At 44.7% G+C, this 16,666-nt stretch overlaps 1 protein-coding gene across 5 annotated transcripts in view; it reads left to right on the top strand.

Annotated features, from left to right (window-relative positions):
• hsf2bp (heat shock transcription factor 2 binding protein) overlaps positions 1-13,353 on the top strand; it is a 245,369-nt gene extending 232,016 nt beyond the window's left edge. For all 5 annotated transcript variants that reach the window (XM_068040083.1, XM_068040085.1, XM_068040086.1 and 2 more), the window contains one exon: positions 12,320-13,353. In XM_068040083.1, the coding sequence (XP_067896184.1) occupies positions 12,320-12,522 (203 nt within the window). In that variant the 3' untranslated portion in view covers positions 12,523-13,353. The remainder of the gene's footprint in view (positions 1-12,319) is intronic.
• Positions 13,354-16,666: the final 3,313 nt, after the last annotated feature.

Raw genomic sequence — 16,666 nt, 5'->3', positions numbered from 1 at the left:
GGTTTCACAGGTCGGCGCAACATCGAGGGCCGAAGGGCCTGTACTGCGCTGTAATGTTCTAATTCTAATTCTAAAAAAAAAGATAGAAAGAAAGTTCCAGAGATGTGGAGGAAAGGATAGCGAAGATGATTCTCGACAAGGGCGAGAGTAACAGGGTAGTTGTTATGGGGGACTTTAACTTTCCAAATATCGACTGGAAATACTATAGTTCGAGTACTTTAGATGGGTCAGTTTTTGTCCCGTGTGTGCAGGAGGGTTTTCTGACACAGTATCTAGACAGGCCAACCAGGGGCGATGCCACATTGGATTTGGTACTGGGTAATGAACCCGGCCAGGTGTTAGATTTAGATGTAGGTGAGCACTTTGGTGATAGTGATTACAATTCGGTTAGGTTTACCTTAGCGATGGGCAGGGACAGGTATATACCGCAGGGCAAAAATTATAGCTGGGGGAAAGGAAATTATGATGCGATTAGGCAAGATTTAGGATGCGTAGGATGGGGAAGGAAACTGCAGGGGATGGGAACAATCGAAATGTGGAGCTTATTCAAGGAGCAGCTACTGCGTGTCCTTGATAAGTATGTACCTGTCAGGCAGGGAGGAAGTTGTCGAGCGAGGGAGCAGTGGTTTACTAAAGAAGTTGAAGCGCTTGTCAAGAGGAAGAAGAAGGCTTATGTTAGGATGAGACGTGAAGGCTCAGTTAGGGCGCTTGAGAGTTACAAGCTAGCCAGGAAGGATCTAAAGGGAGAGCTAAGAAGAGCAAGGAGAGGACACGAGAAGTCATTGGCGGATAGGATCAGGGAAAACCCTAAGGCTTTCTATAGGTATATCAGGAATAAAAGAATGACTAGAGTTAGATTAGGACCAATCAAGGATAATAGTGGGAAGTTGTGTGTGGAATCAGAGGAGGAAGGGGAAGTGTTAAATAAATATTTTGCGTCAGTATTTACAGTAGAGAAAGAAAATGTTGTCGAGGAGAATACTGAGATTCAGGCTACTAGGCTAGATGGGACTGAGGTTCACAAGGAGGAGGTGTTAGCAATTTTGGAAAGTGTGAAAATAGATAAGTCCCCTCTGCCAGATGGGATTTATCCTAGGATTCTCTGGGAAGCTAGGGAGGAGATTGCAGAGCCTTTGTCCTTGATCTTTATGTCGTCATTGTCGACAGGAATAGTGCCGGAAGACTGGAGGATAGCAAATGTTGTCCCCTTGTTCAAGAAGGGGAGTAGAGACAGCCCTGGTAATTATAGACCGGTGAGCCTTACCTCGGTTGTGGGTAAAATGTTGGAAAAGGTTATAAGAGACAGGACTTATAATCATCTTGAAAAGAATAAGTTCATTAGCGATAGTCAGCACGGTTTTGTGACGGGTAGGCCGTGCCTCACAAACCTTATTGAGTTTTTCGAGAAGGTGACCAAACAGGTGGATGAGGGTAAAGCAGTGGATGTGGTGTATATGGATTTCAGTAAGGCGTTTGATAAGGTTCCCCACGGTAGGCTATTGCAGAAAATACGGAAGTATGGGATTGAAGGTGATTTAGAGCTTTGGATCAGAAATTGGCTAGCTGAAAGAAGACAGAGGGTGGTGGTTGATGGCAAATGTTCATCCTGGAGTTTAGTTACTAGTGGTGGACCGCAAGGATCTGTTTTGGGGCCACTGCTGTTTGTCATTTTTATAAATGACCTGGAAGAGGGTGTAGAAGGGTGGGTTAGTAAATTTGCAGATGACACTGAGGTCGGTGGAGTTGTGGATAGTGCCGAAGGATGTTGCAGGGTACAGAGGGACATAGATAGGCTGCAGAGCTGGGCTGAGAGATGTCAAATGGAGTTTAATGCGGAAAAGTGTGAGGTGATTCACTTTGGAAGGAGTAACAGGAATGCAGAGTACTGGGCTAATGGGAAGATTCTTGGTAGTGTAGATGAACAGAGAGATCTTGATGCAAAAACAAGAAATGCTGGAATCACTCAGCAGGTCTGGCAGCATCTGTGGAAAGAGAAGCAGAGTTAACGTTTCGGGTTAGTGACCCTTCTTCGGAACTGACAAATATTAGAAAAGTCACAGATTATAAACAAGTGAGGTGGGGGTGGGGCAAGAGATAACAAAGGAGAAGGTGCAGATTGGACCAGGCCACATAGCTGACCAAAAGGTCACGGAGAAAAGGCAAACAATATGTTAATGGTGTGTTGAAAGACAAAGCATTAGGACAGATTAGTTGTGAATACACTGAATATTGAACAGCAGCTGAGAGATCTTGGTGTCCAGGTACATAAATCCCTGAAAGTTGCTACCCAGGTTAATAGGACTGTTAAGAAGGCATTTGGTGTGTTAGCTTTTATTAGTAGGGGGATCGAGTTTCGGAACCACGAGGTCATGCTGCCTGGAGTATTGCGTGCAGTTCTGGTCACCGCATTATAGGAAGGATGTGGAAGCTTTGGAAAGGGTGCAGAGGAGATTTACTAGGATGTTGCCTGGTATGGAGGGAAGGTCTTATGAGGAAAGGCTGAGGGACTTGAGGTTGTTTTCGTTGGAGAGAAGGAGGAGGAGCGGTGACTTAATAGAGACATATAAGATAATCAGAGGGTTAGATAGGGTGGATAGTGAGAGTCTTTTTCCTCGGATGTTGATGGCAAACACGAGGGGACATAGCTTTAAGTTGAGGGGTGATAGATATAGGACAGATGTTAGAGGTAGTTTCTTTACTCAGAGAGTAGTAGGGGTGTGGAACGCCCTGCCTGCAGCAGTAGTAGACTCGCCAACTTTAAGGGCATTTAAGTGGTCATTGGATAGACATATGGATGAAAATGGAATAGTGTAGGTCAGATGGTTTCACAGGTCGGCGCAACATCGAGGGCCGAAGGGCCTGTACTGCGCTGTAATGTTCTAATTCTAATTCTAAAAAAAAAGATAGAAAGAAAGTTCCAGAGATGTGGAGGAAAGGATAGCGAAGATGATTCTCGACAAGGGCGAGAGTAACAGGGTAGTTGTTATGGGGGACTTTAACTTTCCAAATATCGACTGGAAATACTATAGTTCGAGTACTTTAGATGGGTCAGTTTTTGTCCCGTGTGTGCAGGAGGGTTTTCTGACACAGTATCTAGACAGGCCAACCAGGGGCGATGCCACATTGGATTTGGTACTGGGTAATGAACCCGGCCAGGTGTTAGATTTAGATGTAGGTGAGCACTTTGGTGATAGTGATTACAATTCGGTTAGGTTTACCTTAGCGATGGGCAGGGACAGGTATATACCGCAGGGCAAAAATTATAGCTGGGGGAAAGGAAATTATGATGCGATTAGGCAAGATTTAGGATGCGTAGGATGGGGAAGGAAACTGCAGGGGATGGGAACAATCGAAATGTGGAGCTTATTCAAGGAGCAGCTACTGCGTGTCCTTGATAAGTATGTACCTGTCAGGCAGGGAGGAAGTTGTCGAGCGAGGGAGCAGTGGTTTACTAAAGAAGTTGAAGCGCTTGTCAAGAGGAAGAAGAAGGCTTATGTTAGGATGAGACGTGAAGGCTCAGTTAGGGCGCTTGAGAGTTACAAGCTAGCCAGGAAGGATCTAAAGGGAGAGCTAAGAAGAGCAAGGAGAGGACACGAGAAGTCATTGGCGGATAGGATCAGGGAAAACTCTAAGGCTTTCTATAGGTATATCAGGAATAAAAGAATGACTAGAGTTATATTAGGGCCAATCAAGGATAGTAGTGGGAAGTTGTGTGTGGAATCAGAGGAGATAGGGGAAGCGTTAAATGAATATTTTTCGTCAGTATTTACAGTAGAGAAAGAAAATGTTGTCAAGGAGAATACTGAGATTCAGGCTACTAGGCTAGATGGGACTGAGGTTCACAAGGAGGTGGTGTTAGCAATTTTGGAAAGTGTGAAAATAGATAAGTCCCCTCTGCCAGATGGGATTTATCCTAGGATTCTCTGGGAAGCTAGGGAGGAGATTGCAGAGCCTTTGTCCTTGATCTTTATGTCGTCATTGTCGACAGGAATAGTGCCGGAAGACTGGAGGATAGCAAATGTTGTCCCCTTGTTCAAGAAGGGGAGTAGAGACAGCCCTGGTAATTATAGACCGGTGAGCCTTACCTCGGTTGTGGGTAAAATGTTGGAAAAGGTTATAAGAGACAGGACTTATAATCATCTTGAAAAGAATAAGTTCATTAGCGATAGTCAGCACGGTTTTGTGACGGGTAGGCCGTGCCTCACAAACCTTATTGAGTTTTTCGAGAAGGTGACCAAACAGGTGGATGAGGGTAAAGCAGTGGATGTGGTGTATATGGATTTCAGTAAGGCGTTTGATAAGGTTCCCCACGGTAGGCTATTGCAGAAAATACGGAAGTATGGGATTGAAGGTGATTTAGAGCTTTGGATCAGAAATTGGCTAGCTGAAAGAAGACAGAGGGTGGTGGTTGATGGCAAATGTTCATCCTGGAGTTTAGTTACTAGTGGTGGACCGCAAGGATCTGTTTTGGGGCCACTGCTGTTTGTCATTTTTATAAATGACCTGGAAGAGGGTGTAGAAGGGTGGGTTAGTAAATTTGCGGATGACACTAAGGTCGGTGGAGTTGTGGATAGTGCCGAAGGATGTTGTAGGGTACAGAGGGACATAGATAGGCTGCAGAGCTGGGCTGAGAGATGTCAAATGGAGTTTAATGCGGAAAAGTGTGAGGTGATTCACTTTGGAAGGAGTAACAGGAATGCAGAGTACTGGGCTAATGGGAAGATTCTTGGTAGTGTAGATGAACAGAGAGATCTTGATGCAAAAACAAGAAATGCTGGAATCACTCAGCAGGTCTGGCAGCATCTGTGGAAAGAGAAGCAGAGTTAACGTTTCGGGTTAGTGACCCTTCTTCGGAACTGACAAATATTAGAAAAGTCACAGATTATAAACAAGTGAGGTGGGGGTGGGGCAAGAGATAACAAAGGAGAAGGTGCAGATTGGACCAGGCCACATAGCTGACCAAAAGGTCACGGAGAAAAGGCAAACAATATGTTAATGGTGTGTTGAAAGACAAAGCATTAGGACAGATTAGGTGTGAAAACACTGAATATTGAACAGCAGCTGAGAGATCTTGGTGTCCAGGTACATAAATCCCTGAAAGTTGCTACCCAGGTTAATAGGACTGTTAAGAAGGCATTTGGTGTGTTAGCTTTTATTAGTAGGGGGATCGAGTTTCGGAACCACGAGGTCATGCTGCCTGGAGTATTGCGTGCAGTTCTGGTCACCGCATTATAGGAAGGATGTGGAAGCTTTGGAAAGGGTGCAGAGGAGATTTACTAGGATGTTGCCTGGTATGGAGGGAAGGTCTTATGAGGAAAGGCTGAGGGACTTGAGGTTGTTTTCGTTGGAGAGAAGGAGGAGGAGCGGTGACTTAATAGAGACATATAAGATAATCAGAGGGTTAGATAGGGTGGATAGTGAGAGTCTTTTTCCTCGGATGTTGATGGCAAACACGAGGGGACATAGCTTTAAGTTGAGGGGTGATAGATATAGGACAGATGTTAGAGGTAGTTTCTTTACTCAGAGAGTAGTAGGGGTGTGGAACGCCCTGCCTGCAGCAGTAGTAGACTCGCCAACTTTAAGGGCATTTAAGTGGTCATTGGATAGACATATGGATGAAAATGGAATAGTGTAGGTCAGATGGTTTCACAGGTCGGCGCAACATCGAGGGCCGAAGGGCCTGTACTGCGCTGTAATGTTCTAATTCTAATTCTAAAAAAAAAGATAGAAAGAAAGTTCCAGAGATGTGGAGGAAAGGATAGCGAAGATGGTTCTCGACAAGGGCGAGAGTAACAGGGTAGTTGTTATGGGGGACTTTAACTTTCCAAATATCGACTGGAAATACTATAGTTCGAGTACTTTAGATGGGTCAGTTTTTGTCCCGTGTGTGCAGGAGGGTTTTCTGACACAGTATCTAGACAGGCCAACCAGGGGCGATGCCACATTGGATTTGGTACTGGGTAATGAACCCGGCCAGGTGTTAGATTTAGATGTAGGTGAGCACTTTGGTGATAGTGATTACAATTCGGTTAGGTTTACCTTAGCGATGGGCAGGGACAGGTATATACCGCAGGGCAAAAATTATAGCTGGGGGAAAGGAAATTATGATGCGATTAGGCAAGATTTAGGATGCGTAGGATGGGGAAGGAAACTGCAGGGGATGGGAACAATCGAAATGTGGAGCTTATTCAAGGAGCAGCTACTGCGTGTCCTTGATAAGTATGTACCTGTCAGGCAGGGAGGAAGTTGTCGAGCGAGGGAGCAGTGGTTTACTAAAGAAGTTGAAGCGCTTGTCAAGAGGAAGAAGAAGGCTTATGTTAGGATGAGACGTGAAGGCTCAGTTAGGGCGCTTGAGAGTTACAAGCTAGCCAGGAAGGATCTAAAGGGAGAGCTAAGAAGAGCAAGGAGAGGACACGAGAAGTCATTGGCGGATAGGATCAGGGAAAACCCTAAGGCTTTCTATAGGTATATCAGGAATAAAAGAATGACTAGAGTTAGATTAGGACCAATCAAGGATAATAGTGGGAAGTTGTGTGTGGAATCAGAGGAGGAAGGGGAAGTGTTAAATAAATATTTTGCGTCAGTATTTACAGTAGAGAAAGAAAATGTTGTCGAGGAGAATACTGAGATTCAGGCTACTAGGCTAGATGGGACTGAGGTTCACAAGGAGGAGGTGTTAGCAATTTTGGAAAGTGTGAAAATAGATAAGTCCCCTCTGCCAGATGGGATTTATCCTAGGATTCTCTGGGAAGCTAGGGAGGAGATTGCAGAGCCTTTGTCCTTGATCTTTATGTCGTCATTGTCGACAGGAATAGTGCCAGAAGACTGGAGGATAGCAAATGTTGTCCCCTTGTTCAAGAAGGGGAGTAGAGACAGCCCTGGTAATTATAGACCGGTGAGCCTTACCTCGGTTGTGGGTAAAATGTTGGAAAAGGTTATAAGAGACAGGACTTATAATCATCTTGAAAAGAATAAGTTCATTAGCGATAGTCAGCACGGTTTTGTGACGGGTAGGCCGTGCCTCACAAACCTTATTGAGTTTTTCGAGAAGGTGACCAAACAGGTGGATGAGGGTAAAGCAGTGGATGTGGTGTATATGGATTTCAGTAAGGCGTTTGATAAGGTTCCCCACGGTAGGCTATTGCAGAAAATACGGAAGTATGGGATTGAAGGTGATTTAGAGCTTTGGATCAGAAATTGGCTAGCTGAAAGAAGACAGAGGGTGGTGGTTGATGGCAAATGTTCATCCTGGAGTTTAGTTACTAGTGGTGGACCGCAAGGATCTGTTTTGGGGTCACTGCTGTTTGTCATTTTTATAAATGACCTGGAAGAGGGTGTAGAAGGGTGGGTTAGTAAATTTGCGGATGACACTAAGGTCGGTGGAGTTGTGGATAGTGCCGAAGGATGTTGTAGGGTACAGAGGGACATAGATAGGCTGCAGAGCTGGGCTGAGAGATGTCAAATGGAGTTTAATGCGGAAAAGTGTGAGGTGATTCACTTTGGAAGGAGTAACAGGAATGCAGAGTACTGGGCTAATGGGAAGATTCTTGGTAGTGTAGATGAACAGAGAGATCTTGATGCAAAAACAAGAAATGCTGGAATCATTCAGCAGGTCTGGCAGCATCTGTGGAAAGAGAAGCAGAGTTAACGTTTCGGGTTAGTGACCCTTCTTCGGAACTGACAAATATTAGAAAAGTCACAGATTATAAACAAGTGAGGTGGGGGTGGGGCAAGAGATAACAAAGGAGAAGGTGCAGATTGGACCAGGCCACATAGCTGACCAAAAGGTCACGGAGAAAAGGCAAACAATATGTTAATGGTGTGTTGAAAGACAAAGCATTAGGACAGATTAGGTGTGAATACACTGAATATTGAACAGCAGCTGAGAGATCTTGGTGTCCAGGTACATAAATCCCTGAAAGTTGCTACCCAGGTTAATAGGACTGTTAAGAAGGCATTTGGTGTGTTAGCTTTTATTAGTAGGGGGATCGAGTTTCGGAACCACGAGGTCATGCTGCCTGGAGTATTGCGTGCAGTTCTGGTCACCGCATTATAGGAAGGATGTGGAAGCTTTGGAAAGGGTGCAGAGGAGATTTACTAGGATGTTGCCTGGTATGGAGGGAAGGTCTTATGAGGAAAGGCTGAGGGACTTGAGGTTGTTTTCGTTGGAGAGAAGGGGGAGGAGCGGTGACTTAATAGAGACATATAAGATAATCAGAGGGTTAGATAGGGTGGATAGTGAGAGTCTTTTTCCTCGGATGTTGATGGCAAACACGAGGGGACATAGCTTTAAGTTGAGGGGTGATAGATATAGGACAGATGTTAGAGGTAGTTTCTTTACTCAGAGAGTAGTAGGGGTGTGGAACGCCCTGCCTGCAGCAGTAGTAGACTCGCCAACTTTAAGGGCATTTAAGTGGTCATTGGATAGACATATGGATGAAAATGGAATAGTGTAGGTCAGATGGTTTCACAGGTCGGCGCAACATCGAGGGCCGAAGGGCCTGTACTGCGCTGTAATGTTCTAATTCTAATTCTAAAAAAAAAGATAGAAAGAAAGTTCCAGAGATGTGGAGGAAAGGATAGCGAAGATGATTCTCGACAAGGGCGAGAGTAACAGGGTAGTTGTTATGGGGGACTTTAACTTTCCAAATATCGACTGGAAATACTATAGTTCGAGTACTTTAGATGGGTCAGTTTTTGTCCCGTGTGTGCAGGAGGGTTTTCTGACACAGTATCTAGACAGGCCAACCAGGGGCGATGCCACATTGGATTTGGTACTGGGTAATGAACCCGGCCAGGTGTTAGATTTAGATGTAGGTGAGCACTTTGGTGATAGTGATTACAATTCGGTTAGGTTTACCTTAGCGATGGGCAGGGACAGGTATATACCGCAGGGCAAAAATTATAGCTGGGGGAAAGGAAATTATGATGCGATTAGGCAAGATTTAGGATGCGTAGGATGGGGAAGGAAACTGCAGGGGATGGGAACAATCGAAATATGGAGCTTATTCAAGGAGCAGCTACTGCGTGTCATTGATAAGTATGTACCTGTGAGGCAGGGAGGAAGTTGTCGAGCGAGGGAGCCGTGGTTTACTAAAGAAGTTGAAGCGCTTGTCAAGAGGAAGAAGAAGGCTTATGTTAGGATGAGACGTGAAGGCTCAGTTAGGGCGCTTGAGAGTTACAAGCTAGCCAGGAAGGATCTAAAGGGAGAGCTAAGAAGAGCAAGGAGAGGACACGAGAAGTCATTGGCGGATAGGATCAGGGAAAACTCTAAGGCTTTCTATAGGTATATCAGGAATAAAAGAATGACTAGAGTTAGATTAGGACCAATCAAGGATAGTAGTGGGAAGTTGTGTGCGGAATCAGAGGAGGTAGGGGAAGTGTTAAATAAATATTTTCTGTCAGTATTTACAGTAGAGAAAGAAAATGTTGTCGAGGAGAATACTGAGATTCAGGCTACTAGGCTAGATGGGATTGAGGTTCACAAGGAGGAGGTGTTAGCAATTTTGGAAAGTGTGAAAATAGATAAGTCCCCTCTGCCAGATGGGATTTATCCTAGGATTCTCTGGGAAGCAAGGGAGGAGATTGCAGAGCCTTTGTCCTTGATCTTTATGTCGTCATTGTCGACAGGAATAGTGCCGGAAGACTGGAGGATAGCAAATGTTGTCCCCTTGTTCAAGAAGGGGAGTAGAGACAGCCCTGGTAATTATAGACCTGTGAGCCTTACTTCGGTTGTGGGTAAAATGTTGGAAAAGGTTATAAGAGACAGGATTTATAATCATCTTGAAAAGAATAAGTTCATTAGCGATAGTCAGCACGGTTTTGTGACGGGTAGGTCGTGCCTCACAAACCTTATTGAGTTTTTCGAGAAGGTGACCAAACAGGTGGATGAGGGTAAAGCAGTGGATGTGGTGTATATGGATTTCAGTAAGGCGTTTGATAAGGTTCCCCACGGTAGGCTATTGCAGAAAATATGAAAGTATGGGGTTGAAGGTGATTTCGAGCTTTGGATCAGAAATTGGCTTACTGAAAGAAGACAGAGGGTGGTGGTTGATGGCAAATGTTCATCCTGGAGTTTTGGTACTAGTGGTGTACCACAAGGATCTGTTTTGGGGCCACTGCTGTTTGTCATTTTTATAAATGACCTGGAAGAGGGTGTAGAAAGGTGGGTTAGTAAATTTGCGGATGACACTAAGGTCGGTGGAGTTGTGGATAGTGCCGAAGGATGTTGTAGGGTACAGAGGGACATAGATAGGCTGCAGAGCTGGGCTGAGAGATGGCAAATGGAGTTTAATGCGGAAAAGTGCGAGGTGATTCACTTTGGAAGGAGTAACAGGAATGCAGAGTACTGGGCTAATGGGAAGATTCTTGGTAGTGTAGATGAACAGAGAGATCTTGGTGTCCAGGTGCATAAATCCCTGAAGGTTGCTACCCAGGTTAATAGGGCTGTTAAGAAGGCATATGGTGTGTTAGCTGTTATTAGTAGGGGGATCGAGTTTCGGAGCCACGAGGTCATGCTGCAGCTGTACAAAACTCTGGTGAGACCGCACCTGGAGTATTGCGTGCAGTTCTGTTCACCGCATTATAGGAAGGATGTGGAAGCTATGGAAAGGGTGCAGAGGAGATTTACTAGGATGTTGCCTGGTATGGAGGGAAGGTCTTACGAGGAAAAGCTGAGGGACTTGAGGTTTTTTTCGTTGGAGAGAAGGAGGAGGAGAGGTGACTTAATAGAGACATATAAGATAATCAGAGGGTTAGATAGGGTGGATAGTGAGAGTCTTTTTCCTCGGATTGTGATGGCAAACACGAGGGGACATAGCTTTAAGTTGAGGGGTGATAGATATAGGACAGATGTCAAGAGGTAGTTTCTTTACTCAGAGAGCAGTAGGGCTGTGGAACGCCCTACCTGCAGCAGTAGTAGACTCGCCAACTTTAAGGGCATTTAAGTGGTCATTGGATAGACATATGGATGAAAATGGAATAGTGTAGGTCAGATGGTTTCACAGGTCGGCGCAACATCGAGGGCCGAAGGGCCTGTACTGCGCTGTCATGTTCTAAAAAAAAAGAAACTTTTTTCCCTTAGCGGAGTTGTCAATAAAGGGGGCATAGATTTAAGGTAAGGGGCAGGAGGTTTAGAGGGGATTTGAAGAAAATGTTTTTCACCCAGAGGGTGGTTGATCTGGCACACACTGCCTGAAAGGGCAGTAGAGGCAGGAACCCTCACAACATTTAAGAAGTATTTAGAAGAGCACTTGAAATGCCATAGCATACAAGGCTATGGGCCAAGTGCTGGAAAATGGGATTAGAATAGATAGGTGCTTGATGGATGGCATGGACAGGATGGGCCAAAGGACCTCTTTCTGTGCTGTATATCTCTATGACTCTATGACTGTAATCCTCATTGAACCAGGGTTGGTCATCTGGTTTGCTGGTATTGGAGAGTTATGCCAGTCCATTAAATTGTTGATTGTGGGAAATACAATTCTGCTGATGGCCCACAGCACTTCATGGATACCCAGATCTGCTAGATCTGTTCCTAATCTATCCCATTTAGGACTATAGTAGTATCGCACAACATGATGGATTAAGATGGGACTTGGTGTCCACAGGACTGGGTGGTGGTCACTCCTACCAATATTGTCATGGAGAAATTCACCTGCGACAGGTAGATTGGTGAGGACAAGGTCAAGTAGGTTTTTCCCTCATGTTAGTTTTCTCACCACCTGCTGCAGGTCTGTTCTTCAGTATTTGACCAGCTCAGTCAGTGGTGGTACTACCAATGAACAGTGAAACCATCCCCGCAGCCCAGAGCACATTCTGTGCCCTTGCTACCCTCAGTGCTTTAAGGCTGAGTAAGGACAGGGGAGTCAAGGGTTATGGGGGTGCAGACAGGAACATGGAGTTGATACCACAGCTAGATCAGCCATGATCTTATCGAACGGTGGAGCAGGCTCAAGGGCCGAATGGCCTACTCCTGCTCCTAAGTCCTATGTTCCTATATTCTTCCAGGTGGTGTTCAATATGGTGGGACTTGCTGTCCGTTTCAGAGGGCAGTTAGGAGTCAACAAAATTGTTGTAGGTCTGGAGTCACACAGAGGCCAGACCAGGTTTCCTTCCATACAGGATATTGCGAACCAGTTTATGTTTTTATGACAAACTGACAGCTCCATGGTCATCATTACAAATACTAGCTTTTTATTTCAAATTCATTTCATTTAATTTTACTTCTTTTTCAGTGTCTGACATGTTGTAATTTTCAGCAACATTTACAAATTTAGCAATTATGCAGCTGACCACTAACATGGTTTTTATCCATTAGATCCAGATGCAGAGGTTTGTCTCCATGTTCTGCGGCTCATTCAGTCTCTGATCCTTGAACCGGAGGTTTTCTCCAGAGTGGCAACCCAGATCCGTGAATCGCTGCCGGAGCAGCGTATTTTAGAACTTAGCAGCAACTGTAACCCAGATCTCCGCAACATAGCAAGTGAGCTGCTGGAGGACATGAAAATGCTTAATATTTAATGGGAGCTTGTTTTACTTGTGCCAGTAGTTTGTGTTGCGGAATCTATTCTTATTTAAAAACGGTGTTTCGTAAATGAGTGTGGATCTCAGTTTCATTTTATAGGATGCAAAATATGAAAAATTGCTACTGCCATTAATCGCCAAGCCTGGTATGGTAGGACAGTGCCTTTGAATGTTCCAAAAGAAAATAACTTTGGTTCATTCGGCCTTTAAGGTGAATCTGTCTTTTTGCAGAGCTATAATGAGTAAATTTATGATTACAGAGATTGAACAACAAGATTTCCCCATTCCCATACACTACTCCCTGATTGAGAGGTCAGGAAATTAAATTATTTTTAGGTTCCTGCCATTATCCCTCCTGAACAACACACTAAGTGCATAAGAAGGGTTATTCAGTCTTTTCTACTCTCCCTTTATAGGTGACAGAAGCATAAATGGAATTGTGGGTCAAATCTTAATTACAACATTGCTGCCATTGGATATTGCAGTATCAGTCAGTCACTACCATGCTAACAGCACAACAAAAATGAAAAGCTGAAATGTCAACATGAATTTGTGGGTGTGATAATTGGGAAATTTCCACTCTGACTGCAGAGGAAACTCAAGCCAGTATATTCAGTCCTAAAAGTTTTCAGTCATGCTTTTCTGTGATCTGCTTGACTGCAGATTTGCTGAACTGGAACTTTTTTATGATTTAATGGATCTCTATGTAACCAGGGGTGCTTATGAAGCTCATCTAAATGCATTTTTCATTAGGGATGTATGCTGGTGATTTGTAGAGGTTGCTTGATTCATCTGCAAATATTAGGTCTCTGAACTTGCTCTCGTTCCTGCACTGACAGTGGTTGTTTATGTACCAGTTACACTGAAATAATTACAGATACTTTATACATTTGTTTAATAAAAGTTTGCAGTACTGTTACATTTTTCGGAAATCTCCAGTTTATTCTCAGATTTTCGTTGTGGTTGAAAATCTATTGTTTGAGAAAAATGTTTGGACCCAAAAATCCACAAAGCTTCTGGTACATTTTGGATGGTGGAGACTTGCAGTATCAGAAATTGGGGTGAAAACCAGTTGTTCCAAATCTCTGCCCCAATCAACCTTGTGTTGGGGTTGCAGTGAGACCAAGGTGCTTGTAACCACCCAATAACATTCAAGTTCAATGGATTGACATCCCACATCAGCTATTACCCTCAGTATACTCAAGAGGTGGGCAGCCCCTCATAGAGTCATACAGCATAGAAACAGGCCCTTCGGCCCACCGCTTCCATGCCGACCATAATGCCTATCTATACTAATCCCACCTGCCTGCATTAATTCCATATCCCTCTATGCCTTTCTCATTCAAGTACCTGTCCAGATGCCTCTTAAATGTTGCTACTGTTCCTGCCTCCACCACCTCCTCTGGCAGCTCATTCCAGATACCCATTATTCTTTGTGTGAAAAATTTACCCTTTTGATCCCCTTTAAACATCCTCCCTCTCACCTTAAATCTATGCCCTCTAGTTTTAGTCTCATCAGCCCACAAAGTGTTTTCAGGCTGGTTTTATAAACTGAAACATGGGTGAAAATCAGATTTAACCATGGGGAAATTGGGCTTCCTAGAAAGAGGCTGGTTTCCAGTTTTTACCAAAACCTTAATCTGCACCTGTCAGCTCTGCCCCAAGTCATGGCTACATTTTTCTTCCACCCAATTCGCAGCAGTCCAGTTGTGCCTATACTGCCAATAAAATGCAGATTGTCTGACCCGAGGATCTCTGACTCAGATGCTCTAGAAGTTCCACCCAGTCATTGTTATGATAGCAGAGCGGGAATGCAGGTTTCCCTCTCCAGCTCAGTACTTTATCAACAGTACCACAACAACCTGCTACTTCTGAGATTTTGCAGTACTTTTCAAGTTGTTTCTCTTGTTGAGAATTTCAAAAATGCGTAGATTCCTTCAATAAAAACAAAAAAATGCTGGAAATACTCAGCAGGTCTGGAAGCATCTGTGGAGAGAGAAGCAGAGTTAACGTTTCAGGTCAATGACTTTCATCAGAACTGGCAAAGGTTAGAAATGTAATAGGTTTTAAGCAAATAAAGCGGGGGTGGGGCAAAAGATAACAAAAGGGAAGGTGTTGATAGGACAGAAGGTCACAGAGAATAACTGACCAGAAGGTCATGGAGCAAAGGCAAAGGGTGTGTTAATGATGTGGTGAAAGACAAAGCGTTAGTGCAGAGAGGCTGTTAAATGACTGAATAATGAACAGCCTTGGCCAAAAGCACAAACATGAAAAAACAGTGGGCAGGCACATGGTAAAAACTGAATGATGAAACAAACTAAAATAAAAATAAAAAAAATAAAAAAGGCCAGTCATACTCTGAAATTATTGTACTCAATGTTCAGTCCGGTAGGCTGTGGTGTGCCTAATCGGTAAATGAGATGCTGTTCCTCGAGCTTGCGCTGATGTTCACTGGAACATTGCAGCAAGCCCAGGACAGAGATGTGAGCATGAGAGCAAGGGGGAGGGTGTTGAAATGGCAAGCAACAGGAAGCTTGGGGTCATCTTTTTGGATTGAGCGAAGGTGTTCCGCAAAGCGGCAATCCAATCTGAGTTTGGTCTCCCCAATGTAGAGGAGACCACATTGTGAGCAGCAAATACAGTATACCAAATTGAAAGAAGTACAAGTAAATCGCTGCTTCACCTGAAAGGAGTGTTTGGGGCCTTGGATAGTGAGGAGAAAGGAGGTAAAAGGACAGGTATTACACCTCCTGCGATTGCATGGGAAGGTGCGGTGGGAAGCGGAAAAGGTGTCAGGGGTAATGGAGGAGTGGACCAGGATGTCGCGGAGGGAACGATCCCTTCGGAATGCTGATGGGAGGGGAGGGGAAGATGCATTTGGTAGTGGAATCACGCTGGACGTGGCGAAAATGGTGGAGGATGATCCTTTGGATGTGGAGGCTGGTGGGGTGGAAAGTGAGGACAAGGGGAACCCTGTCGCAGTTCTTGGAGGGAGGGGAAGGGATGAGGGTAGAGGTGCGGGAAATGGGCCGGACACGTTTAGGGTCCTGTCAACCACAGTGGGGGGTATCCTCGGTTGAGGAAAAAGGAAGACATATCAGAAGCACTGTTGTGGAAGGTTGCATCATCAGAGCAGATGCGTCGGAGACGGAGAAACTGGGAGAATGGAATGGAGTCCTTACAGGAGGCAGGGTGTGAAGAAGTGTAGTCGAGGTAGCTGTGGGAGTCGGTGGGCTTATAATGGATATTAGTATTAGTAGACAGCCTATCCCCAGAGATGGAGTCAGAGAAGTCGAGGAAGGGAAGGGAAGTGTCAGAGAGAAGGGTGGAGATTAGAAGCAAAGTTGATAAAGTTTTCCAGTTTGGGACTGGAGCAGGAAACGGCACTGATACAGTCATCAATGTACCGGAAAAAGAGTTGGGGAGGGGGCCAGAGTAGGACTGGAACAAGAAATGTTCGACATATCCCACAAAAAGACAGGCATAACTAGGACCCATGCGTGTACCCAGCACAACACCTTTAACTTGAAGGAAGTGAGTGGAGTTGAAGGAGAAGTTGTTCAATGTGAGAACAAGTTCAGCCAGGCGGAAGAAGGTGGTGGTGGATGGGGACTGGTTGGGCCTCTGTTCAGGGAAGAAGCAGAGAGCCCTCAAACCGTCCTGATGGGGGATGGAGGTCAGCCTTCAAGATTCCTTGCAATATTGCTTATACCATACGAATTAGGAGCAGGAGTAGGCCACTCGGCCCCTCGAGCCTGCTCCATCATTCACTAAATTCATGGCTGAACTGATCAGTCCACATTTCATCCTACCCCCAATTGCTTATCAAGAATCTATCTACCTCTGTCTTAAAAATATTCAAAGACTCTGCTTCCGCTGCCTTTTGAGGAAGAGAATTCCAAAGACTCTCGACCCTCTGAGAGAAAATATTTCTCCTCATCTGTCATGCAGGGTCCCACCCACCAAGAATGAGGCACAGTAATTTTGCCACATGAACATTGATTTTTAAACTGTTAGTGGAGTAAAAGAAAGCAACACCAGACCCTTGACTGGAAGGACATTTGCATATTTACAGACGGCGCTTAAAGGGGACAAAGGACCGTTCCCTGCTCCAATTTAATCCACAATGCTCTTTTGATTA

Source organism: Heterodontus francisci, chromosome 10 (assembly GCF_036365525.1).
Source record: "Heterodontus francisci isolate sHetFra1 chromosome 10, sHetFra1.hap1, whole genome shotgun sequence".
Classification (NCBI taxonomy): domain Eukaryota; kingdom Metazoa; phylum Chordata; class Chondrichthyes; order Heterodontiformes; family Heterodontidae; genus Heterodontus; species Heterodontus francisci.
Note: the sequence above shows the minus strand (reverse complement) of the source record. Positions and strands in the feature narration are given on the sequence as shown.